The sequence below is a fragment of the Heloderma suspectum genome, chromosome 6 (genome assembly GCF_057233095.1).
Source record: "Heloderma suspectum isolate Gila_16-S chromosome 6, 16-S_ref, whole genome shotgun sequence".
NCBI classification, from domain to species: domain Eukaryota; kingdom Metazoa; phylum Chordata; class Lepidosauria; order Squamata; family Helodermatidae; genus Heloderma; species Heloderma suspectum.
The window spans coordinates 74,565,669-74,591,853 of record NC_139463.1 but is presented as its reverse complement, the minus strand read 5'-3'; the positions used below and the strand labels follow the sequence as shown (position 1 = coordinate 74,591,853).

At 48.3% G+C, this 26,185-nt stretch overlaps 1 protein-coding gene across 5 annotated transcripts; it reads left to right on the top strand.

Annotated features, from left to right (window-relative positions):
* The first annotated feature begins 1,536 nt into the window (after positions 1–1,536).
* On the top strand, positions 1,537–26,160 carry SCAF1 (SR-related CTD associated factor 1). Of its 5 annotated transcripts, none has more exons than XM_084804945.1 (11): positions 1,537–1,653; positions 4,186–4,343; positions 11,206–11,272; positions 13,083–13,210; positions 13,593–13,711; positions 15,325–15,437; positions 16,436–19,663; positions 21,633–21,715; positions 23,894–24,178; positions 25,025–25,153; positions 25,277–26,160. In XM_084804945.1, exons 2-11 carry the CDS (start codon positions 4,206–4,208, stop codon positions 25,451–25,453), a joined length of 4,467 nt encoding a protein of 1,488 aa, XP_084661071.1. In that variant the 5' UTR covers positions 1,537–1,653; positions 4,186–4,205; the 3' UTR covers positions 25,454–26,160. The 5 variants fall into 5 exon arrangements, with proteins under 5 accessions (XP_084661071.1, XP_084661070.1, XP_084661072.1 ...); XM_084804944.1 differs by having other exon boundaries at positions 15,322–15,437; XM_084804946.1 differs by lacking the exon at positions 13,593–13,711.
* Positions 26,161–26,185: the final 25 nt, after the last annotated feature.

Sequence of the window (26,185 nt, the reverse complement as noted above, 5' to 3'; positions counted from 1 at the left end):
CAAGAGTGCTGAAGCTATCGCAGGGATGGGGAACCTGTGGCCCTCCAGATGTTGCTGGACTCCAGCACCCATAATCCCTGAGCACTGGCCATGTTGCTGGGGCTGCTGGGTGTTGTAGACCGACAACATCTGGAGATCCACGTTCTCTACCGCTGGGCAGGTAGGCTAAAAGCTGGCCTACAGTATACAGGAGTTTAATCTGTTTTGCTTTTAAATGTTACAAAGAATAAGCATGTTGGAAAATCAGCTGTTCCCACCTCGTCTCCAGCCAACCAGCTGGGGGGACTGAAAGCAACACTTCAGCCCGAATTTGGATTATAGGAGTTGCCAGAGAGAGAAAATAGCGATTGGAATTGGGCATTTAGAAGAACCAGCAAGAAAAGAGGCACCTACTTCGTCAGGAAATGGAAAGGCGATTGTTGAACTGACATTTGAGACACCCAGTAGACCAATCTGGTGCAGGTTAACTCAGAAATAAATCCACTGTATCCAATGTGTCCAACTCCCAAGCACAGTGGTGAGGAATGTGTGGCTTTCCAGCTGTGATGCAATCCAACTTCCATTATCCCTAACCATTGGCCATGCTGGCCGGGGCTGATGGGAGCTGCAGTCCAACAACATCTGGAGGGCCACATGTTCCCTCTCCAAGCATAAATACTTATGCCATAATAAATGTTACAAGAAACTCTTTACTCTCAAGTGCATGTCTGACTAAGGGATGTTTGCACAGTGCCAAAACGATAACAGAGGTTTCATATGAGGTCCCACACGAATTTACTGGAAATATGCTTTGACATTTCAGATACAGCTCAACTGGAGAAACCACCTGCCTGTGCCTTTAAAGGGCAAAACAGGCAGAAATCCAAGATATCCACAGTTATATCCAACATATCCACTACTATATCTGTGGGTGCTTCTACCAGTTGAGTTTCTGCCTGTCACAAGGTGTGGGAGTGTTCTCTCCTCCACTTTTTACCGCAACAAAACCTAGAAAGGTAGAAAACCAATTGGTAAAGCCTGTAATTAATTGCATCATCAATGCCGGTAGAACTGCTGCTTTTCAGGCGGCATTTTGAAAGCACAGAAGCGCCGTCTTGTGGGGGTGGATAGCCTGAACCCGACAGAACCCCCCCCCCCACAGTGTTTCTTTTTTTATACATTTGGAGGGCAGAGGGTATGACTCAAAGCATTGCCACGAAGCCTGTTCACGTACTGCCACCGCTCTTGCCCCGCACATGGCGGATTCTACCATTGCCACACTGAACTAGACATCCTATCAGGGCACCATTTAGGACTGTAGCATAGCACTGCGGGAGGGCCCTTCTCATACAGGCCCGTCGGTGGCACGATACATTCGGCACTACATCTCCCATCGAGCCGTGCGTTCCGCCTTCGGGCCGATTCGAGGCATCCTGGTAGTTGTAGTATAGTCTACTCCGTCCTCGCAAAAGAATGCCGCGAACTGCATCTCCCAGAATGCCGCTGGCCCCTTTTGCCCCGCCCATCTCGACCGCCCTCCCCGCAGTAGGGTCGAGCGGAGTAAAATGGCTGCCGCAGAGGCCGGGCCCGGATAGTATCGGCGGCGGTGGCCGCGCCTCCTCTTCTTGTGCTAAAGTGGGCGGGCGGAAGGGCCTAGCTTCCCGGTGGAGCCGGGTAATTATGGCAACTGCTCGGGAGGAATGTTGTTTAAAAGGGTCGATATTGTGGCCAGGATTGGGGGTGCAGAAAGTGTTAATATTAGGGGGGGGGGGCATATTTGGTGTACGCAGTGCAGGGGCGAGAGGTAAAAAAAAAAAAAAAGACGGGGGGGATATTGCGGTGACGTAAGAGAAGGTCGTGAGGTGAGCCCATTAGGAACCGGGGGAGGGAAGTGATGTAGAGAGGACAACTCAGGGGCACTGATTTGGGGGGCTCAGCTCGGAGTGGAGACGATTCAAATAGTCATGAGGGAGGGGCAAGTCTCATTGGGGTCCCTGAGCTGGGTCTGTCTCGTTTGGGGGTTAAAGCACCCAGTTTGGGGATTGTGAAGGGGCGAAGGTGGTAAACGGAAAGTAATGTGTATTGATGCAATCCTGTGCAGCCTTAACCTGCGGGGGTGGTGTGAGCCCGTTTGAAGTCAGTGAGATTTTTGTACCCCACTAAGTGTACATCACATCGGGCTTTGTTTACCCTGGCAAAGGGAAAGAGGGCATTCGAGGGGTAATGTGCCTACTTCTGTGGCTGTATCTGGAGAAAAAAACACCTATTGGGGATAGAGGAGTTTGGGGCCTGTAAATCTCAGAAGGAAGTGGGGGACGTTTTAGCGTTCCTGGGAGCAGGAGGATTCAGTTGGGCTTTTTTAGCAAGATGATCAAGGTCTTTTCTGTGGCGCTTGGGCAAGGAGCAGATTGTGGTAGCATGGCATTTAGTTTGAGCTAGGGGTGCAATGTGTCCATGAGGGAGGGAATTCGGTCATAAAGGAAGACTGAAATAGCTGGCTTGTAGCAGATCTGGCTATTTGTCCACCTAACCCAGTATTGTCTACTCTTGGTGGCTTACCAGGACTTCCTGCATGCCAAACATGCGCTCTATCACGAAAACAGTTAATAGCAAAGGAAGTTACAAAATGTGAGGGAGTTGTAGGGCTGAGATGTGGTTGACAGGTGATCTGGTCTGTAGATAAAATTATAAGCATTGGCAGTTGAAAGCAACCTCTAGAGGTTCTCTTAATATGTGGAACCTAGCATGGGACTGTATGGATCAACCAAGTAAGTGTTTCAGGAAACAGGAATAATAATTATCTTTTGGGTTCATCTATTCTTTCCCCGTTTAAGGTTAGAAAATATGACTTTAAATACCACACATATACAAGATACGATTTTGCCAGGAACCCATCATTCAACTGGTTTCCAGCTTGGAACCCTGTCGTTTTTACCAATTACTCCGTGTCTTGGACAGCCCCAACATCTAATGTCATTCAAGTTCATTCCCGTTTCTTTCAGAGGTCTCTCTAGATGTGCCCACTACTTTTAATGCTAATTTGTTCTAGCATGTCTTGAAAAAAGAGAATGCACTAAGGCCTGAGAATGGGGTTGGGGAGGGAGTTATTTAAGACTGGAAAAGGTGGGAAGATGGTGGGGTTCTGAGCTCAAGGTAAAGCACAGTGCTGGGTTTGTAAAAATTAAGAGGGCCAGGTTTTGTGTGAAAGAATGGTTCAGCAGAGGTGAACTTTAATTTGTGGATAGTGTGTGATGATGGGAAAGCAAGGGATTTAGTGAGTTGGTGCTAGGTGTAGGTGCTAGGATGGTGGGAATTAGTGCAAAGCAGTGAACACTGGGATCTGAACAATCTATGCTTAGGGCTACAGCCCTCTAGTTTAATATATTAATGCATCCAAGTAGTGTCTTATTTAAAAACGCCCCCATCAATTCATCAGCAGGGGATCTAGGAGTTTATCATTACTGATCTTACAGGTAGTGTAGTTAGTGTGTTCCCTTCCCCCAGCACCTCCCCTGAGAGGGCACTGCTCCTAGGAACCAGTCAAAAAAGAAAGGTATTCTTGATATGCCCAGGGGCATTCTTTTTTGTTGTTGCTTCATTCATTACAGCAGGGATGGGGAATTTGTGGCCCTCCAGATGTTGTTGGACTGCAACTCCCATCTTCCCTCGCTATTGGCCATGCTGGCTGATGGGAGTTGCAGTCTAACAGCATCTGGAGGGCCACACTTTCCCCATCCCTGCAATACAGGCTAGCAGTGGTGATCTGGGTGTGGAACAGGGAGCCTTCCCCCTTCAGCTGATCCTGAATTAGTTGCTGTCTCTGATTTAAATACGTAGACTTCAGATGAGGCAAATGGCTTAGATTCTGTCGTGTCAAGTTTTATCGACTTTTGTTTGGGTAAGAGTAGAAATGCATAATTGAAACACGAATAGCTTTTAAAGAAAGCCAGCCGCTATTCTCTCATCTCCTTCCCCCTCACTAGGCTCTGAACAGGCCTAGATCCTGTGTTAGAACAGGAGGTGCAGGCAGAGTTTTCCTGGAAAGAGAATTGGGTCTGGTGAATCAGAACATGGGCTGGGAGCTGGGGCTCTTGAATTCTCTGGGAGGTATGTGACATTGGCTTGGGTGCCAGAATCCCCTGGTCTTGTGGGCAAGTCGGTCAGAAACTAGAATGTCACTGATGCCTCCCTCCCATCAACATCCAGGACTTGAAGCTCCTGCAGATATGGAAGAGGAGGAGAATCGGCGCTCCCCAGTAAGGGAGGATCCTGCGCGAGGTGGTGAGAAGCCAGCCAGTGAACCTTCTCTTGATTCGGATTGGGACCAATCGGGTGCCCTTTGTGCTGGCCAAGTTATCATTTTGGTAATGACTGCTCTGTTTCTCGAGGGCTTGGGGGCAGGAGTGATGGGCATAACCATGCTTACTGATCCTGGATGGACTGAGCGGTGCATGCTAGGAAACCCATGGTGCTGTGCGGCTGAGCACAAGGAACAGAACCCGTTTTGAACAACAGTGATGGTTTTGCTCAGCATGTTAATTTGTATTGCTTTGGAGATGCACATGAGTGTCCAAAACCAAGTTTCTTATCTACATATACAGTTGATTATTTCAGATATTCTCTCCTCTCCCCCCTGCCCCGCTTTCTTACAGAAGGTGGCGTAGTATGTTTGCCAGTCCTACCCCTTTATCAATATGTACCTGCTGGACACTTGGGTCACCTTCATAGGCCCTGCCAAAAGAAGTTAGGCTATAAGAGAGAAGGCCTTCTCAGTTGTGGCGCCCGTTTATGAAATGCCCTCCCCAAGGCAGCTTGCCTGGTGCCCACATTGCCTTTTGGTGCCAGCCAAAGTTCCTTCTGTTCCCCCAAGCAGATCAGATTTTTAGTTTCCTGGATGTTTATTTCTGTTTGCGGACAGACTTACACTGGAACAAGGGACTCCTGAGCAGATTCTCAGCACAGGAATTTCTGATTAGTATCCAAGCCAAGCTCACGGGTTTCTTCACCCCAAAATTCACTCTTGTTTTTTCCCCCCTGGCATTGTTCTTCAGCAAATTAATTTAGGAGAAAAAAGCATTTTAGTTGCTACCTGGCTGAGGGATGCTGGGAGTTGTGGTCCAACGCATCTGGAAGGCTTCAGGTTGAGGAAGGCTGTGTTAGACAATTGCAAGTGGGCAGCTCTTGCTGAACTGCTGCAAATCACCCAGTGGTATATCAGTAGATCTTGATCTGCATTCTGCCCCACTCCCTGCCTGAGGAGTCTGCTTTCCTTCCCAATCCTTTGCCACTACGAGGGGTTCTTGAACTCTAAACATTAGTCCTTGTGCCCTGACAATTGAAACCTTGTTTGTGTGTGTCAGTGCAAAGAACCTGAAGTCTTTACTTTCCTCCTTGGCTTGCAGGGGTGGGGAAGAAGAAAGGTTTGGATCTGCAGGAAAATGTTAGGTCTGCAATAACAGGAGAGCAGGCATTCTGGGCCCTTGGAAGAGGAATAGCAAACTGTGTAAATCGAATAAACGCCTTACCCTGACAGTTGGGAGCCCATCCAGTCCCTTTGTGGTCATAATCCCTGAAACTGTCCATGTCTGCTAAGAGCTAAACATCTTTCTTCCCCAGCAAGAGCTGAGTTTTGCATGATTCTTCAGAAAGAACTGGATTTTTGCACTGGCAGTCATATTCTGTGCTTGCCATCACGATCACAGCAATGAAGATCTACAGCGCTGCTCTTTAAGTCTTCCCAAAAGCAGGAGGCAAAAATCAAGTTTTACAAATTATTACAAAATAATTAATCTTATCCACATGTCATATGTGAGCGTCTCAAATTCTAAGAATCTTTTTTGTTTTTTTGAGCCTAAGCTCTTCAGGGGAATAATGGAATAAAAAGAGCCTATTAAACTGATGGAGTATATATTGAGCAGTTTTATCACATACAGCATCTACTGTATTATCTGAGTTATACACACTGGCTTAGATCCAGATTTAGGCATATTTCGAGTAGAGCCATTGAAATTAATAGGATTTGTTAGGACTAACTTAAGTCCCATTGGTTTCAACTGGCCTACTAAGTATGACACAGTCTGAGTCCTACCCAATAAGTTTTAAATTGCAAAAATCACAGGAATCTTAAAAACTAGAGAAGGGATTCTCAAACTGGTCTGTAGACCGTCAGTGGTCCACCAAAAGTTTGCAGGACAGCCTAATATCTGTACTTGGCCCTGCACTTGATTTATTGTTTGTGGCCATAGAGATCAAGGCTGATTTGACCAGGACCAGATTATTGAACAGGCTCACAAAGCCCTGGCTGGGGACCTGTGATTTTCATTAACAGGGTGCTGGTTTTAACGATAATGTTTTAATAACTTTTTTTTTTTAACAGAACATGAGGTAGGTGTATGCTTTGACTTCCAGAACAAAAAAAAGTTTATTAAAGGGTCTATAGTGCCAGCAATTTAAGTAGTCTGTTGAGAAAAAACGTTTGAGAAACACTGAAGTAGGGGATTGATGAACATAGGACTAACTTCCTAATGAAAACTAGGAGCCATCCTGTTCACACTCTTTTAGTGATAGCTGCCAAACAACCACTTTTTAAAAACATGCTGGATGATAGGCAGTTTAAATCTCTTGAATGATGGCTTCTTAATTAGAAAACGAGCTCTATAGATACAGCAATTAAGCTCCCATTGCATTAAATGAGGACTTCAAACTTCATAATGATGTTGGTGATGTACATTTCTGTCCTATTTATTCATTTAATTTGTACCCTGCCTTTCTACCACAAAATTTCACCCAAGGCAGCTTATAGAACCAATTAAAATGGATTAAAACAATACATTAAAATACAATAAAAACATAACACAGAAAAAAAAATCTTATTAAAGACAGCACCCAACCCACTTCCCACTCCCTTGGGGAAGAGTTCCTTAGCAAGGGAGTGGCCACTGAAAAGGCCTTTTCACACTGCCACCAAACCATACCTCTGATTGGATTGTGGCAGTCCCGAAAAAAGGGCCTCACTGGAAGATCTTAGGAACCAGGCAGTCTCATATGGGAGGAGGCGGTCTTTTGGGTAGTCCTACCCTTCCTCCCCAAGATGTTGTGTGGGGGGTGTACATGGTATCTCCCCCTGTTTTATTTTCTCAACAACCCTGTGAGGTAGGTTAAGGTGATGGGTGACCACCGAAGGTCACCTGGGAGCTGAGTGGGGATGGGAACTTGTCTCTCCCTGCCCCTAATCCAGTGCTCAAAACACAGAGCCATAGCAGTGCTCTCTGAATGCCATATAATAGTGAAAATCTAATTGCTTAAGGGAGCAATCCTATGGCCACTAGACGTCTAGAAGGCCATAGGATATGTTGTTTTCCAGGAACCGACCTCGGACCCCACGCTCCAAGGTTGGTTCCTGAAAAACAGACACCCCCCCCATCCTCTGCGCCCAGAAGAGGAGTGCGGAGCAACTGAAAAGGGGGGGGGGGCTAGGGGTGTTGTGGGGCGGGGAGAGCGGTGCTGCGTGTACGACACATCCTATATGTCACACACACAGCTTCTTCTCCCAGTCCCCCCCCTGCTGCTGCGGCTGGACAGCAGAAAATGGCTATCTAGTGGAAAATAACAGGGCAGGAGAGGTGTGGAGGGAATGATCCCCCCCATGCCTCTCCTGCCTTGCTTTGGGTAGGTAGTCGTCTCCGAGTTCAGAGGCGGCTGCCTTTCTTGATAGGATTGTGCCCTAAGTGATGGTTTGTTGCTAATTAGGCTCCAGTTGAAATGCAGTGTCAGGTGGCAATAAGGAAAATGTGTGCATGCTGAAAATGAGGCAACCTCACAAGGATAACTTTGAAAGAATTGCAGTCGCCAGAGAAAGCATTGCTTCAAGTTGACTCTTGCTTTCATAATGTAGAATTGGCTTCATAAGCTTGCTTGCGTACATCTTGGATATATTGGTAGATTATTTTTTACTGGAGAATAAAACTTTGGTTTACTTCTGTATCAGTACCTAAAATGTGGGGCCCCCATCCAGTCCTCTGAGGTTCCCCAGATTACCATGCCCCCTCCTTCCAGCCACTGATAGTTTGGTGGTTTCCTGACTTTTCTGCAGTTTTTCTCCTATTCTGATAGGTGTGAATGCCTCATCCTAAGGCAAAGGTACTGGCAGTAAGAGTTTTGAGTTCAAATATGCTGGTATTTTTGGCCTCATCCCCTTTTACCTTCGGCCCCACACAGCACTAGAATATGGCCCCTGAAAACTTCTCCGAAGTGGATTCCACCCTTGGGCTGAAAGAAGTTCTGCACCCTTGGCCTAAAACATGCAAATTCATCACATGAGTTGAGATCTGAAGGGCCTGTGAATGCACTAAGACTTTTTCAGACCCCATTGCTTCTGTACCGCGTTGTGTTCTCCAAATACTGACTCCCCAAAGCCTTCAAAGCAGCACTCAATAGTTCAGGACCGATATAATGATAAATAATGGTTTATCACTATGTGCACGGCTTATGCCCTCTCCTCACTCCTCTGGCACAGCTGTAGGGAGATCAAACACTTTTGCTTCAGATTCGAATTGACCACAGTTTAGCACTGTGTCTGAAACTGTGGTTCATCTTAACTATAGTCAGATGAAACAAACAAGCTTTATAGGCTGCAGTTTGAAGTTGGCTTGTTCACACTATAGTTAAGACTCACCAGTTTGCCCAAATTTCAACACTGTGCAGCTAGTCAAAAATTGAAGCATAAGCTTCCGAATGCCTCCTCCCAGCTGAGCGAGGGTGGGGGGATTGCATGATTGCACACTGACTGATGTGCAAAGAACACCATGAGTGCCTAGAAAACACTTTGCACACGGGTAGAAACCAATGGTTCATTGGTTTTTACCCGTGTGCAAAGTGTTTTCTAGGCACTCATGGTGTTTGCACATCAGTCAGTGTTTCTTCTCTAATAGTACTCTGCTTCTTTTTATTATAAATTCTTATACTTCCCTCCTTTTTCTTTTGCTTGCAGAAATATTTTTATGGTGCTACGCATTTATATTAAAATACAAGAAATTGCCATGTGGAGTTTATTTGAAGAAAATATTTTTCTTTCATTTCTTTCTATTTGTGTTCAGAAAACATAATTTCTAATTTCTTAATTTACTTTGTGTGTGTGTGTTTTCCTCTCATTGCTTGCCAGTTGTTCTCCATAACTGTTTTGTTATGCAAGCCTGGTGAATTTCCAAAAAGTCTGTCGACGAGAACAATTTTTAAAAAAATCAGCCTCACAAAAAAGTGTACAGAAGTTACAAGCCCACGTGATTCTATTTTATCAACTTTAAAACCACAACAAATCATATAACTTTTCAAGCCAGCAGTGGGGAACCTGTGGCCTTCCAGATGTTGGATTCCAGCTCCCACCAGCCCCAGCCAGCATGACCAGTGATCAGGGATGATTGAAGTCCTAGTCAAGCAATATCTGGAGGTTCCCTCACTCCAACTTTAATCTTATACCCTTAAAAACAATGGTATAAAAACAGCTGTTCTGGGCTTGGAAGATAAAGAAGCAATAATCGTTAGGAAGAGAAATATATTAACAGTGTCTACTCAGAAGTAAGTCCTATTGCAATTGTAGGGGCTTACTTCCAGGTAAAGGTATATAGAATTGCAGCCTAAATATTTCTACTTTGAGGTGATTCAAATAATCAATTCTCCCTTTCTTGCCCCCAAAGACATTTTAAATCCCCTTTTTGTCCAAATGAGATACATGCAACCCAGTCTTATGCTTGCTTGGTTGGAAATAAGTCCAACTATTTTCCATGGTACTTATTCCCACATAAGTATGCATAGCAAGGCACTTAAGTTGTTGTGTGTCCAAATGGATGTTCATATATAGCTGTTGGACATGTGACATGCAGTGAGACATCTTACATTTTTAGACCGCAGTTCTATCTGCACTTACCTGGGAGTTAGTCCCATTGAATTCCATAGGGCCTACTTCAGAGTAGATGCTCATGGAACTGCACTGTTAATGAAATTGAATAAAAAACTGGCACGCAGAGTCATATTGCACAATAATTATTCAGCTTACCAAGAACTGGTCTTCCTGGGAAAACGTCTGAACAGAATTCTTGATATGCACTGTGATGTCTGGTCCTTAAAATCTTTTTTTCTTCACAAGAATTCTGCTACAGTTTGTTTTTGCTTTAGTTTTCAGTTGCATAGAAAGTGAAATGTAGACATCTGGTTTCAATTTCTTTATAAAAAAAAATGCCCCAATGCGTGGGGATTGCACCTTTAGACTTGCTTCCAAACATGCATAAATTCATGGAGTTAGGTTATGATCCTGTGCACACTTCCTTTGAAACATGAGGTTTTCTTCCAAGTGAAATGGGCTAGGAACAGGGAGCTTGGGAACAAAGCACATCCAAAAAGCATCTCTCAGGTTTGCTTCTTAAGAGATAAAGAACCAACACAAAGAAGGTAGGCAGAAGGGGAAAATAACCCTGCAGTACTGAAGTAGCACAATTAATCAAGCTGACTTGGACAGTTAGGTGGTCTTGAGTAGGTGCAAAACACAATACAAACTCAGCTGGTGGCAGCAAAGCAGGAGGCTTCAGGTGCAAAAGTGAAAGTGTTGGCTCATTCAGGGGTACTGAAAGCTCACTTGAGCGCTGAACTGAGCATGTGCAATAGGTTTGTGTTCATTTTTAAAGGTCCAGGCTTTCACTAAAGATAAACTACAAATGGGAAATCAGCCCTGGTTGCCTGAGAGCAGTTTTTACTCACCCCAGTTGTAATCTGCAGGTCTGGCTTTAATAAAATCATTTGTCTTTATGAGATTTTCTGTGACAACCTGCAATGTTGTCATCTGTCATCTGTTATGACCTTCCATTCCTTACCATACATGTGTACATTAACTATCGTAATACATGTGTAAGCTTTAAGACTGGTGGTTTCTTGTGATGCAATAGTTTGTTTTTGCTCCATAGTTTTTTAAGAGGAGCTTAGGCTGGAAACAAGCTCAAATGGTCTTAGGATTTTATGTATTTTGCGAGATACTTATGTATGTGATTTCTGCCCGCTTGCTTTTGTTTCAGCATTTGATTTTTGCCCTGTTGATTCTGCTTCTACAGCCGCATTCAGTGACCCACTTTGAAAATCAACTGGTCACTTTTAAAGGTTTCTTGGAATGGAATGGAGTTCTTGATACTTCGCAGCAGTTGCTCCTAAGTGTGTCTCCCAACTTTTTTTTAATCTTTGCAGAAAGCTTTGCAGCAAGCTGTGGGCAGTGGCTTGGCAGGTGAACTGCAAGATCCAGCAAGTGAGAAAGGTACCTCCAAATCAAGAAGCAGACCTAGGATTAGCAGAACAGATGGGGCAAGGGTGGGTAGGTGGGTTGTAGCTTCAGCAACAGGGGTCTCTACCCAAAACGTTACAGGACTACATAATTATGACAGATGCCATGCCATGACTGTGGGATGTGGACTTTGGGGGTGAGGGGGTAACCACCTGAACTAAATTGTGGGTGTGAAATATGTCTATTTCTCTTTATAAGTTTTCCCCGACCTGATGCCCTCCAGATATGTTGGACTGCAATTTCCATCATCCTCAGCCATGCTGGCTGGGGATGGTGCTAGTGGTAGTCCCAACACTTCTGGAGCTCACCAGGCTTGGGGAGGCTCCCCTTTATCAACCCCCTGGGGGAACTGGCGACGTTCAAAAGTGGGAGGCGCTGCTTCTCAGTGTCTGGATTGGTTTAGAGCAGCCTTCTTGAACCTGGTTCCCTCTGGCTGTTTTTGACTTCAACTCCCAGGATCCCTGACCATTGGCTATACTTGCTGGGGCTGATGGGAGCTAAAGTCAATACATCTGGTGGACGCCGGGTTGGGGAAGGCTGGCTGAGATTAGGACATTTCAAAAACCTTGGATTTGGAGGTTTTGCATCCCAGTTTCTGAGCTTTCCCAGAGTACACAAGCTGACAAGGGTGTAAACATGCATAGTAATTGGCATGTAAGGGCTTTTAAAGAGCATGTCTGTTGCCCACTACTGGTCGCAAGGGATGAAGCGCTGCCTGCAGCTCTAGTAGTGGTACTTGTTAGATAACGTTTTTCCTAAATGCTCAAAGCACTTTGCCTATGCTACCTTAGTCATCCTTACATCATCTATATAAAGTAGGTAAATATTACTTCCATGTTACAGATGGCAGGCTGAGAGGTAACTGGTTATCTCAGACTACCTAGGCTAAGATTTAGCAATTGCCAAGTCATTATTTTATAGGACTGAGGGTGGGTAGAAGGTAGGTTGTGGTCTTATCAGTGGACCGCTGGCCAATTCCTGTTGGTCCACTGAAAGTCCTTGCTGGTTGCTAGGTTTCTTGCAAAGGATGCTGAACTAGGTAGAGCTTGATCTGATCCAGCGAGGTATTTTGAATGCTCTTAAGCAAAAGTCATGTAGCAATTAAGGCATGACTAATCACTCAGCAGTTAAGGCATGACTAATTTGTGTTAAGCAATCTGGAGTATGCACTCTTTTTTTAATCCAGAATTTACAAAGCCAAAGGAAGATACCACGCAAGACTGAAGTCAGCCAGTCTATGGACTACACCAGAGGTGGGCAGACCTCAGTCTTACAGGATCTGCTTTGTTTTTCACTAGACCCAAGATCCACTAAGTAGAACCAGGTGAAAAAGACATGCACTTAGAATTAAAGAATTCTGAGCCCATGAATTTGTTTTTGAGTACCAGAACTGAGGCCACAGTCCTTCTACACAAAAATCCACTCCTGGTTTTTATCCCAAGCTTTCTTCATCTCAGCCATACGGTTTAGGGCAGGATGTATGTGTCATCTTGTTGCTGCTGCTGTTAAACAACGGGGAGTCAGAATTCCTTGCTGATCTACAGAAAATCACCCAGAGAACTACCAGTAGATTCAGATCTACCATTTACCCCTGGACTACACAACGCCAGATTTCCAAATATCCGTCTTCTTTATGTGCAGGCTTTACTTCAAGCAGTATATTCCTGTAAAGCAGACCTACCATGACCCATTCTAGTGGGGGTATAGAACATAATGTACCTGCCCTTGCTACCCTTGCTATGATATAACCAGGCAAATCTTGCTGTCTTTGCCGCCCCTCCAGATGCTGAATGCAAGCACACAAGCCGAAGGAAATGGTGCAGGAGCTCCAGATCTGAAGGGCTTGGAGGAAATTGGCTGGGAACTGGGGATCCCGCACTGGCCTGTGATAGGAATGGCCTAACGGGTGAGGTATGTTGCAGTCTCATATTGTTACATGTGTCTTGTTCCTATTAAGATGTGTGCACATTAGTGAGCTTGCATGTTCCATTGCAGATCTTTACAAGTGCCATTCAGTGGGATCCTGCTGGAGATTTGCTAATGCACTGGGTCAACTACATATGAGCTTGGTCTTCCAGGGCAAATACGTTCTGGTGAATAGTGTGTTCATCTCCTGGGTGGGACCATTCCTATGGTGGTGGTGTTAATTGTACAGAGTGGCGAGCAGTTGCAGATGTTTTGTTGTGTGAATATGGGCCTATCGTGATGATGTGTCTCCTTCTCGCTTTGCCCATCACCCCCAATTGTAGGTCTTGGCCTGTGTTTGTTGATGGCAGCTTCCATTTTCCTCCAGGTTCTTGAGGCTCCTTCTTCTGGTGTGATGCCTGCCTTAGCCGGAGTCTTGGATTACCTGGAATGGACTTACCATTTGCCCCAGGGAGTAGAGAGCTCCATAGGGACCCAGGCGGTTTAGTAAGTGGGATTCTTGCAGAACAACCATCACAAGGGAGATGAGCGCACACTGCTGTGGATGCTATCTTGAGTACTGCATGAAAAGCGTTGAAATTCTGCCACTTAGAAAAAGTCCCATGAGGTACTAGAGTTGCACAATTAAGAACAGCCCTGCTGGGTCAGACCAAAGGCCTATCTAGCCCAGCGTTCTGTTCCCACAGTGGCTGACCAGATGCCTCTGGGAAGCCTTCAAGCAGGACATGTGTGCAATAGCACCCTCCTGCTTGTCTTCCGCAGCCACTGGTATTGAGAGGCATGTGGCCTCTGATACTGGAGGTAATATATAGCCAGCCTGACTGGTAGCCATGGGTAGCCTTATCCCCCATGAATTTGTCTAATACCTTTTTAAAGCCATCCAGTTGACATGATACAGTAATGATGCGTTTAGAAACATATGCCTGTTCACAAATTACAATCAAAAGTGTGTCAAACAAATGCACTAATCGAAGTACCGTTTTTAGTAACTTGAGAATTATTTGAGTGCAGCTGCAAAAGGAGATATTGCAGGAACCTTTGTAGCAGAAAGACTCCCTTGTGTTCATCCCAGTACATGCGCTACTGCACTGGCAACTAGTGTTTAGGATGAGCCATAATGACCGCTGCTGCTATGCAGTGTGACAACCTCAGGCATGACCATCTTGAGGAAATAGTATTCAGCAAAGGTGGAGGAAGCTGCTCAATGCACCTCTTGGCGTGCCCTGATTTCGAAATGCGGTGCACAGTTTGATATATTCTTAACAGGTCCCCTTAGGGCAGGGGTGGGGAACCTCTGCCTAATCTGACCCACCTGATTGGCCCATCCGGCCCCCAGGGCCTCGAGTGAGGCCCTCCCTGAAGCCCTGCCCCCAAAGGCTAGCAGGGAGAAGAATCCCCACTGATCACTCTGATCAGTGATTGCTTCTCCAGCCAATGTCTCTGTTGGGGTGGCTTTGCCTGCCCTGTGTCTTGCCCAGCTGGGAAGGCCTGCATGCAGCAAAGCTGGGTCCCCAACTTAAGTGTCAGCTGGAGCAGCCTCCAGTTCCCCACCACCGCCTTCCAGTGTTGGACCCTGTGAGAGTACGCTTAGGGACCACAGTGGACTAGGGGAAGGAGACTATTTTTAAGGTACGTGGGACTGAAACTTCTTAAAATATGCCTGCAAGTCTGTAGAAGTCGGTGCAGGTGCCGGAGCCCTGGAGCAACAATCCACTGGCCTGAGCCTGTGCAGCTTCAGGGGCAGCTGTATGGTTATCTTGCATCCCTAAGGTGATGAAGGTGTGGATAATGAGTGCCTGGTCTGCACTGGAGAAAGAAAGAAAGCTGCAGCTGTTGAAGCCTGCAGCTGCAAAAGGGCTTTGCCCTCTAGTTTACACCACGTTCCTCTGGTGCCGAGGAACTTGTACGTTCTTATGTTGTTTACAGTCTCGACACTAACCTAGCACTGTGGGTTCTCTGACTGCCATGCAGTTCTTTCCATCCCGTTTTGTGGACTATCTTTTTAAAGCTTTAAGGATTGGGATGTTAGCTTGGAAGGTGGGATCTCCGAGAGGCCAGTGGGATCTGTGCCTTGATTCTGCTTGTGTCTGTCTCAGCAGTGGAGAGGAAGATATGGAAGAAGTGGAGCTGGTGGCTGAGGTGCGGCTGGGGGATGTCGGTGCCCTGTCAGGCATCTTTAGAAGAAACCTGTCCTGGAGGATGCAAAAGTCTGGTGTGTATATGTGTGTCTGTGCATGTATGTATGTACAAGAAAGAACGAGACCAATAAGGAAGGGATGCAGGTATCTTATCCTCTCGGACAGCTTTCCCCAACCTGGTGTTTTGGACGATAGCTCCCAGCCCACCTGACCAGTGGTTGGGTATGACAGGAACTGTAGTCATCTGGAGGGCATCAGGTTGGGGAAGGCTACTGTAGAGCAGTGGTCGGCAACTAGATTTTCTGGTGGGGTTCAGGCAGGCTGTATTAACAAGATCCACCAGGCCTCAGGTTCCCTGTTTAAGAGGCTTCATGTACTGGCAATCCAGAGTCGCCAATTTTATATTATGTCTGGGGGAAATTGGCTGCCAGACTTGGCAGCGGGATAGTAAAAATTTTTCAATGGAATAAATGTAGACATGACTCTTCCCCCACCCCCAGTTCATAATTGTGTATCCATTGATAGAAGACATGGTTGCACCCTGGCTCAGTTTCTCTTATGCCTGAAGCCCCCCTCACCACCCCAAGGTTCTCATAATTGAAAGAGGGTTAAAGGTATTGCCCCCCTCAATCCTGCCTCTGGTCTCATGAATCTGCAGCTCCCACTCTCTGCTGGCTGGGGACCTTAAGGTCCAGCCAGTGATCACATCTTTGTAGTGATGCCCAGCCCTGCAGCTGGTGGACCCAGAAGGCCGTGCTCCACAAATGAGATTTGGGCGAAGGCTCTTGAGTCACAGGTGACAAGTTTAGGCAGTAGTTCTGGGGCTAGAGGGTTCCATGGGTTGATGGGGCATCAGGTGTTATCTGGGACCCACAGCTGACGGGATGGAGGAGAAATTGGGCATATCAGGACCCGTGCAAAGCACCACTTCTGAGCTGGGTCTGGCCAACTTAAATAAGCAGGAGTGGCATTTGAGGAGTGAGATGTAGGGCCTTTAGAGGTGCGAGGTGATGGGGAGAGATAACAGTATAGTTTTTGGTGCACTCCTGACCATTTCTTTTGCCCCCCACAGCCTGCCTTGGATTATCTGCACCCTGCTGGAGCACAAGCAGACCCTCCCCCATTGGCCACCCTTCCCTTTCAGAGCAGCCCTACCCTCTGGACCCACACAGAACTCTGTCTGTAATGGACAAGGCGCCTTGGACTTCTGTTTTAGGCAGACGTGGGGTTTCGCAGCCCACTAAAGCAGACAGGACTTCTCCTTCCCCTTGCTTGGGCATGACTCTGGGCACTGGCATGGGGGTATCCAGTGGGGGGCAGCAGCGCCCGCAGAACGCTGCCGGCCGGGAATCCGAATCCCAGCAGCGATCCCAGCCACCCGCCGCCAGCTCCTTGGATAAGGCCGATTCCAGCACCTCTTCTTCATCGTCTTGCTCTTCCTCGACCTCCTCCATGTCCCGCCACCAGGGCTTGCCCGGCGAAGGCGGTGGTGGCAGCTCATCTAACCCCTGCGCCCCAATGCACTCCCCAGACTTAGATATTTATGATCCCTTCCACCCTACCGACGAAGATAACCTCAATGGGGATTTTGGCTTTGGTGACTCTCCCCGCAAGGATGCCGAGGGTGGGCGGCATGACCAGAAATACGATCCCTTTGACCCCACTGGCTCCAACCCCAGTTCCTCGGTTAGTACCCCTTCACCCGAGGAAGATGATGATGACGACGACGACGACGAGGAAGACGACCACGATCAGCATCCTCCGGACATGTCCCACAGCATCAGCCGCATCTCAGAAACGTTGGCTGGAATCTACGATGAAAATAGCTTGAGCCAAGACTTCCCCAGCTCGGACAAAGGGCAGGAAGATTCCGAACCAGAAGCGGAACCTGGCAGAGACTATGAAACTGAGGCCGTCTGCCCCCCTGAACCCCCAGAGGGCAAAGAGCCTCCGGGTGCCGATTCCACCCTGCCTGAGGAGCTCCCTCCAGAACAGGTGGAATCCAAAGCTCCTGAGCCTCGCCGCCGGGTATTTGTGGTCGACCTGGCCCCCAAAGGCCGCTTGGATGCTGAAGCTAAGCCCCAGTTGGAGGGGAAGGTGTCCCTGGAGGTGGTGACGGTTGGAAACGCCAAGCTAAGGAGTGGAGAGAAGACATCCAAAGGAGGTGGGCATCACCGGGCTGGGCGCCGGTCATCGATGGAATGGGACGGGAGTGGCGGTGGCGACTCAGAAATCGAGGAAGGTGAGATTGTCCAACCGGAGGACGAGCGGTACAGTCCCATTCGGCTGTTCCGGAGCAGGTGCCGGCCTGCTGAACAGCGCACCCTGCGGGTGGTGGAAGGCGATGACTTCCTGTCACTGCACGCAGACTCGGATGATGAAGGAGCCTTACAGATTGACTTTAGTGAGAGCCAACCTGACCCACGTTGGAAGGGGGTGGACTTGAGGCGGAAGATTCTGACCCAGCGACGAGAGCGCTTCCACCGAGCCCCATCGCCCCTGCCTCCGCCACCACCTCCACCAGCCCCCAAACGCCCTGCCTCCAAATCCCATTCTGGTTCCAGCTCTGGCTCGTGTAAGAAATCCAAGCGGGAGCGCAAAAGATCACGAGAGCGTAAGGCCTCAAAAACCAAGGAATCTTATGCTACCTCGTGGAACCCCAAGAAGAAATCGAAGTCGCGTTCAAAATCCAAGGAGCGTCGGCACTCACACCACCGGGCTTCGAGATCCCGCTCACACCACCGGGCCTCCCGTTCCTGGTCGCCCTCAATCAGCACCAGCTTGTCTGCTGTTGGCTCCTCGCATACGTCTGCTGAACGACGCAAGAGCAGGAGATCCAAGTCCAAGGAAAAGCGCCGTGGCCGTCGTTCCCGGTCACGCAGCAGCAGTCGGGCCCATCGCAGTCGGCACAAAGACAAGCACCGGGGGGACGGTGGCAGGAAGAAGAAGAAGCGGTCCCGGTCTCGCTCACGTGAGAAGCATCCCTCCCATCGGTTATCCAAGGACAAGGAGCGGGAGGTCCACCTGTTGGAGGAACCCAAGTCTGAGAAGGTCTTGATGGAGCGCCGGAGAGATGCACGGACGGTGGTGCCGCCCTCGATCCAAGACCTCAATGACAACGACCTCTTTACCATCAAGAGGACTATCACGGTCAACCAGCAGGAGAAAATGGAGGGGCTGTTGGAGACACCTGAGCGAGCCAAGCGGGAGGTACTTTACGATTCGGAAGGGATGAGCTTCGACACTTGCTTCTCAGATCGTGAGCCCGCCGAGGAATCCAAATTGGGCGGGGTGCGGCTGACAGCCAAGGAGGACGCAATCCCATTGCGCAAGGAGAAGCGGCCTGAGGAGGATGTCAAGCAGAAGATGCCCAAGGAGAAAGAGCGTAAGAGGGCCTACCTTGAAGACCGCCCTGGTGCCCGGGATAAGTACAAAAAAAAGGTGAAGGAGGGGGCTCCCTGTTCTGAACAACCAGAATTGCCCAAGGCGGAAAAAAAGGCCCGACCCGATAGGGACAAGACTGGGAAAAAGATGAAAGCCGGAAGCCACAAGGAGAGTGGCAAGTTAGGCTCCGGCCGGAAGGTGAAGCTCCAGTCCAAGGTGGCCGTATTGATCCGCGAGGGGGTGAGCAGCACCACTTCAGTCAAGGAGGTGGGCTCCATTGGCGTGAAGTTTAGCCGTGATAAGGAGAGCCGCTCACCTTTCCTCAAGTCGGAGGAGAAGGTGCTCATGGTTGGGGCTTCTGCAGCTGGCCAAGGTGAGGTGGCTGATGTCAAGGAGCCTGGCTTCAAGCCCAAAAAAGTCAAAGGGCTGAAGGCCAAGATGGGCGTGAAGAAACTGAAGGGCCTCAAGCCCAAGGGGGCCTCAGAGCCGAAGAAGAAGAAGAAGCTGAAGGTGAAGACTGGGCTGAAGAAATCCAAAGCTGACAGCTGCAGTCAGGGTGCAAGCAGCCCGTTGAGGGTCAAGGAGGAACCCTCGTGGTCCGGTTCAGAGAAATCGGAGGGCACAGCTAAGCCACCAAGCCCTCAGCTGTTGGCCCCAGGCCAGGAGCTCACGCCCGATTCCCAGACAGTGGACAGCAGCTGCAAGACGCCTGATGTCTCCTTCCTTCCTGAAGACCCCCCAGTTGAGCTGCCCAGGGTGCCGGCAGATGAGCCGGAAGTGGACAGCTTGTCCGAGACCAAAGAGGAGCAGCCCCTGCAGCAGCCATCCCATCCACCCCGCAACGTGTCTCAGCCACCTGCCCCTATGTCATGGAATCTGCAGGGTGGGGTGGACTGCACCAGCGGTGTATTGGCATGTAGGTATTGTGAAGGGAACTGGTGCGGGAGGTAGGGAGGGTTTCCATGAAGTCCTGCACATTCATTGGCTATTGTAGGTTCAGGCACAAACCTACAACATGGTCTGCAAAGCTCATCCTAAGTAAGGTGTTCCCAAGAGCCAGGTTTGTGATAATTGTTTTTTATTTTTATGGAGTTTTATGTTATGGGGTTGCCCAGATCCCTGCTCAGAAGCCAGGGCTGGTCCTACCATCAGGCAAAGCAGGGCAGCAGCCTCAGACAGCTGATGTGGGTGTTATCAAAGGGCAGCAAATGGTTATTTAGGTTGTTGTTGTTGTTGTATTTTTAATGTCAGGGAGGGAGAAGTGCTTGTAGGATTTTGTTTGCCTCAAGTGCTAATGTAATGCGACTAGACTTGGGTACTAGGTACTGACCTGGGGGAAGGGGCACCATTTGCTGCTGTGCCTTGGGCCAGCCCCATCAGAAGTTGAGCCCTCTGTGCCATTGATGGATTAACCTAATTCAGATTCAGGTCACCCAGACATTCGCTGCCCAAGCACAGAATCTTGGTTCTGGCCACAGATCTTGGCAGCCTGGAAAATCTCAGCTTTCATTTGAGAAAACAGAGGCTAGTTTTGTTTCTTGGAGCTGCAGATAAAAGCTTGGGAATCTGCACTGGGCATCCAGTGAGGGGTCAGACTGGAGGAGGATGTTAAGTGCTTCTCCTTGGCCCCAGCCGCAAACTCTGCAACCAAAGGTTTCCGAGTCTTTGAAACCTGAACCTTAACAGCATGAGAGAGGATGTAGCGAAAGGGCATGCCTACAAATGCACGCCATTTTGCCTAAACGCCCATGGAATTGGGATTCCTTCGAGCAGATTCTTCTGAGTTGTGGTAACAGCCAGAGCCAAGGAGCCTCAAAATGGCAGCTTTTCATAGATCTGCTTCCCCTGCCCCTTTCATATTTCTCCTTCCAGGGTCTTTGAATTTTAAATCTGCTTTTTTGGCAATGCAAGAGAGTCGGGTGGATATGCATTTTGGTAGATTGTAGAGGCCAGGGAATAATGGCCCACCTAGCAGTCACAAAACCTTTAGGGGCTCTGTGGCATTCCTTCAGATGCTCCATATTGGGTAGGACAGGGAAGTCCTCCCCACCCCTCCTCTCTCTCTTTGCACAAATGAAACTCAAGAGCACCTTCAGGCGAGTTGACCTGTGATCTCCTGGCCCATGTCATCTCAGTTTTCAATTGGCCAGCAAGCAGTATGTCTTTAACCGAATCAGGGCAGGGTGAGAGGTTGTATGCCCACCCATTTCTTGAAGGCCATCACTGGGGCAAGAGGAGAGGCAAGGGCTTGTGTGTCTGCCCCACTGCAGATGACCCCAAGGGTCGAGGCTTAATTTGATAGGGGGAAACCTGAGCAAAGAATCAACCTGGTCTGGAAGCGACACTTCCTACATTTAGAAGCTTGGGCCTATGTGGAAGATTGTGGGGCTCTTGTGAGGCAGCTCTGAAAGCGGCCAATCTAGAAGAGGAGGATGCTACACGTTCTTGGCATCAGCTGACCTGTGAAACAGGTGGAGTCTGTTTCCATATGCCTATGCAGAATGGGCAGTGTTAATTATATAATTATAAGTATATGTGATGTGGGAAATCCACTGGATCTCCCAGTGTGTTTTTTATTTTAAAAAGAGGGTGGGAGGGGGAATTGGAATCAGGCAGTCATGCTGGGGCTGAGGTGCTTAACTCTTCCACAGTGATAAATCTCCCATTACTGTTGCTTTTCATGCTGAGGGTGGGGGGAATAGAATCATGGAGCGGGGGGTTTGTAGGCCTTCTACACCTACAAGCCCAGTGCAGGAGATCCAGAGCAAGAGCTTCTGGGTGCCACTTGCCACATTCCAGGGCTGAGTCTGTGATAGAAGAGGGGCTTAGCAGCCTGTCTCCCTTTCCCTCTTGCAGTTTAGAAATCATGTTTGTTTCTTACCTAGTGACTGCCCTGCTCTTCAAGATGGAAGAGGCCAACCTTGCAAGCCGGGCAAAAGCCCAGGAGCTTATTCAAGCAACCAATCAGGTACAAAGCAAGTTTGAAACGGTAAAGCTGAGTACAGAGTTTGGATGAATGTTCGGTGTATTTGATTTTTCTTTCTTTTCCTTCCTTCCTTTTCCTTGCTTCCTTTTCCTTTTCCTTCCTTCCAAGGGTGGCAGTGTTGGTACTCCAGTTTCAGCTGAAGCTAGCATTTTCAGCACCAAAATCTGAAACCCTGCTTCAAATTTCTGGGAGGTTTCTAGAATGTGTGTAAAATTTAGTTCTGATATATGGAGGGGGTGGCAAAGAGAAAGCTGTTGGTCTCATTAGAGATTGCTATGCAGATAACACTTGACACAAAAAGGGTGTAAATCTTCTGAGGAAGCGCAAACGTCTTGGAACGTAGACAACGGCTAGCACATACTTCCGTGACAGGGAGTGCTTCGAAGCCCAGAGCGTTGCATACTCTTGTGTGTTTGCTGTGGAAGCAAGGCCTGCTGTCTGAAACAGGAGCTGGCATCCTGAGAATCACAGCACCTTTAAATTTTTATTTAAGTTATGTTTCTGGTTCTCATGGTTGCAAGAACACACTTAGGAATACATGAGTGCTTTCTGGCCTTTCACACCCTTGCAAAATTTGGGGTGTGATCTGCTCCGGTGCGGAGGGAGGGTGGCATTTTCTCTCCTAAGACAACTCTTCCCCACCTCCCAAACTGTCCACATAACTGATCTCCATGTACTTCTGGCACCCCCTGCCATGTTGCTCCTTGAGAGAAAAGTTCTGAGATTACAGGAGAAAATGGATTATTTTGAGAACAGCCTTTTCCAATCTGGTGCCCTCCAGTTGTCTTAGACTACAACTCCCATCATACCCCAGCCCGCATGCTGGGAGTTGTAGTCCAATACAACTGGAGGGCACCAGGTTAAGGAAGGCTGGCATAGTATATGCCAAATGAGTAGATATGTACAAATAAGCTGTTTTACCAAACTAACCAAATACATGACTGAACTACAGCTGCAAGCTTGTAACTTGGAAGTAAATCCCTTTGAAAACATTGAGACTGGCTTTTGAAACACACGTAGGATTGGGTTATAAATTCTAACCAGTCTCAGAATGTGAGTTTTCCTAGTCCCAGGAACAAGCAGATGTTTCTCCGCATAATTGCATGACATTTTGGAGCAGTCTGGCTATTAAGCCCACTATAGCAGCTATTTTCACTTCCTCCAAATCAGTTTGGTTGTTTTCTCTGTAAGGCTTTTAACTCAAACAATTTTGGAAGCTTTTGTGATAGCATTTAAAAAGTTTTGCTCATGTGGGCATGTCATTGTTAACTACTCCCTTTCTATATAGGATCCATTAACGTTTCCCACTCATTGCGATTTGTCCCCAATCCCCAGTTTGAGTAGAGAGTGGGGAAAAATCAGCTTTGGAGGATTACTTATTAAGAGCGTTTTTGCATTGTTCTTTAGACAAAAAGGCTCTGAGAGCATCTTACAAAGATCAGTAGTATGACAGCTCCTATTTTCAGAGATACAATTTAAAAGACATGACACACAAGGAAAAGGGGATGGGGAAGGAGGAGGAAAAAAGCAAGGTCAGGCAGGGATTCTTAGAACTGCAGTTGTTAGAACGACCAGTTGGAATGGAAACAATTCAGGTAGCTGGATAGAATGGCTGCTGCTAGTTGAGGGAGGGCCAAAGGCATTTGGTGTCATGAGGGGCTCTGGAATAGCCCAGCTTCTCCTGTCCTTCTGCTCTACAGCTGGAGTTGTGATTCTGACAGCAGCAGGGACATGGCCAGTGGAGGCATGCTAGCAATGAAGGGCCCTGTGTAAAGGCAGTCAGTTTTATTAACTAAACAGTGCTAAAGCACATGCTGTATTTCCCCAGCTTCTATCAGTGTGATTCCTATAAGCTCTCAAAAGGAGTATTGGCCCTGCTTACTAGCTCTGCCATGTGCAGTTGTACCTAGTGCAATTTCTTTTGGCCCCCTGGCGAAAGGCGATTCACAGGTCACCTTGTTCTATGTATGTACCAGCTAGGTAGATCCATTCACTCATCCACTTGTTTTCATTTTGAGATGGGCATTCCAACATTTAACTCTTCTGAGCGTGGTAAATGGCAGATACGGGCCATGCCACCATGTCGGAGCAGGTCAAGGATTTTGTTTGCCTGCTTTCCAAGCCACCGTAACCATCTTCCCTCCTCCCCTGTCCTTCCAGATCTTGACCCACACCAAGCCCTCGGCCTCCTTGGGCCCCCCTCAACCACCAGCGCTGCCCACCCATCCACCTGCCTCACACCTGGCTGTGCCGCCTGTCTCCTATTTGCTTCAGGGTTCCCTGCCTCTCAGTGGCTGCGGCTCAACCCCCACCACCCCGACAGGAGTGTTGCCTGGGACGTTGAGCCAGGCCTCGGCAGGCCCTCCCTCTGCTGGCATCTTTGCTTCTTCGTCTGGCACCGATCTGGGCAGTACCAGCTCCGAAGGGCGTGGAGACAGTGATAAGGTAAAAGACTTTGGTGTGAGAGAATTGTTGCTACCTGGGGTGGGTGGCGGGTCTTTCGCACCTCTTGTAAACCCTAGTTAAAGACACAAATCCCTCTCTAAGGCCAGGATGGGGGAAACCTGACAGCTGGACTACTGCCTGTTCAATCACTCCAAACCATGAATGAAAGATTAAAAAGCCAGATTTGGTGCTGAAACCAGCTCAGTACTGCAGGAGACCCACCTGAGGACCTGGGTGCCATAATCACTTCATGGCAGCCTTCCCCAACCGGGTGGCCTTAGATGTTTATGACGACAGCTCCCTGCATTCCTGACCATTGGCCATGCCAGCTGGGGCTGATGGGAGTTGGCAGTCTAGTCATGGGAGCTGAAATACTAGTCATATTTGGCTATATAATACCACCCATATCAGAGGCCGTATACCTCTGATACCAGTTGCTGGGGAACACGAGTGGGAGGGCGTTATCGCAGTTGCGGGTTTCTCATGGGCAGCTTGTTGGCCGCTGTGGGAACAGGATACTTGGCCTGATGTAGTACAGCTCTTCTTACGTTCTGAAGTCCAAAGCAACTGGAGGCCCCCAGGTTAAGAAAGGCTGCTTTATGGAATGAGGTGCTTTAAACCGTCCCTGAAGAAGGAGGTTGTGAAGATTGGGCTAGGAGCAGAGAGCCTCCAGCTGAAGTATCCATTTGGCTGCGGGCTTATTGCTGGCAAGCCATGGAGGAGCAGGGCTTAATCAGCCCAGCGTTGCTGCTCCTCCCCCCCGTGTTGCTGCCACCCAACCTCGGAGCAGCTTTGCTGTGCATTGGGCTCCCGCTTCAGCTAACCACCCTCCCTCTGCTCCACCAGTACCTGAAAAAGCTTCACACGCAAGAGCGGGCGGTGGAAGAAGTGAAACTGGCCATCAAGCCCTATTACCAGAAGAAGGAGATCACGAAGGAAGAATACAAGGACATCCTGCGCAAAGCTGTCCACAAGGTGGCAAAGCCCCCGGGGAGAGAGGGAGGGGCACTTGGGAGCAGAGGGGGGCAAGGATGCGATGGAGGAGGAGAAAGGCATTAACTCTTCTTTTTTTCCACCCCCCCCCTTCCAACCCTCTAGATTTGCCACAGCAAGAGTGGAGAAATCAATCCAGTCAAGGTGAACAACCTAGTGAAGGCCTACGTCCAGAGATACAAGTACTTTCGAAAACATGGACGCAAGATGGACGAGGAGCCAGGCCCCCCCAAGGAAATAGGGGGGCTGGACAAGTCTGGCTTGCCCATGCCCCCGCTCTGATCTCCTCTGACCAGAGAAAGAAATCAAAATGGCCCCTTATGCAAATAGGCTTGGCTGAGCCCCCCAGTCTCCCCTTTGCTGTGTGGGGCGTGTGGGAGGGAGGGTTGGGGTGACCCAGCTTGTGGGGGTGGGGTGGCATTTGGAGAGTGCGATTCTTGTGCATCTGCTACCTGCCCCCGATCCCGTCTCCTTCCCCTTCCCCCCAAACACTTTTCATAGTTTTAGCCACAAATCAACTTGTGTTTTACCCTGTAAATACAGATGGAAGAGGATGGGGCTAATTTTTAGTTTCGTCACTCTCAGAACTTCCCATGATACAATGGGTGGGTGTTATTCCTTCCCCCCAACACCTAGTTTTTACTCATTTAGCATGTTTTTAATTTGATGGTTTTACCCTTGCCCTTCCAGTCAGCAGTCATGAAACGGCAGTACCGTGATTGGCCTATAGATGGCAGTGTCCTGCTAGGCCGGGTGGGCTAATGCACCCCTCATACCCTCCTCCAGCCGTAAGTTTGTCTGTCATATCCCCCACCCCTTTCTCTTCATAAAACTGCATTTAGCCATCTAAACCGGGCTCCATCTCTGTGGTCCTTTAGGAATGGGAGTCTTTTGTGTTTTTGTGGCTGGAGTTTGGCCTCTTTGAGAGGCATGAATGTTGGTCCCCCACTCCCTCAGAAAACAAGCGGATCACATTTGTTGCTACAATTATCTTGCCTCAACCTTTTTTTTTTT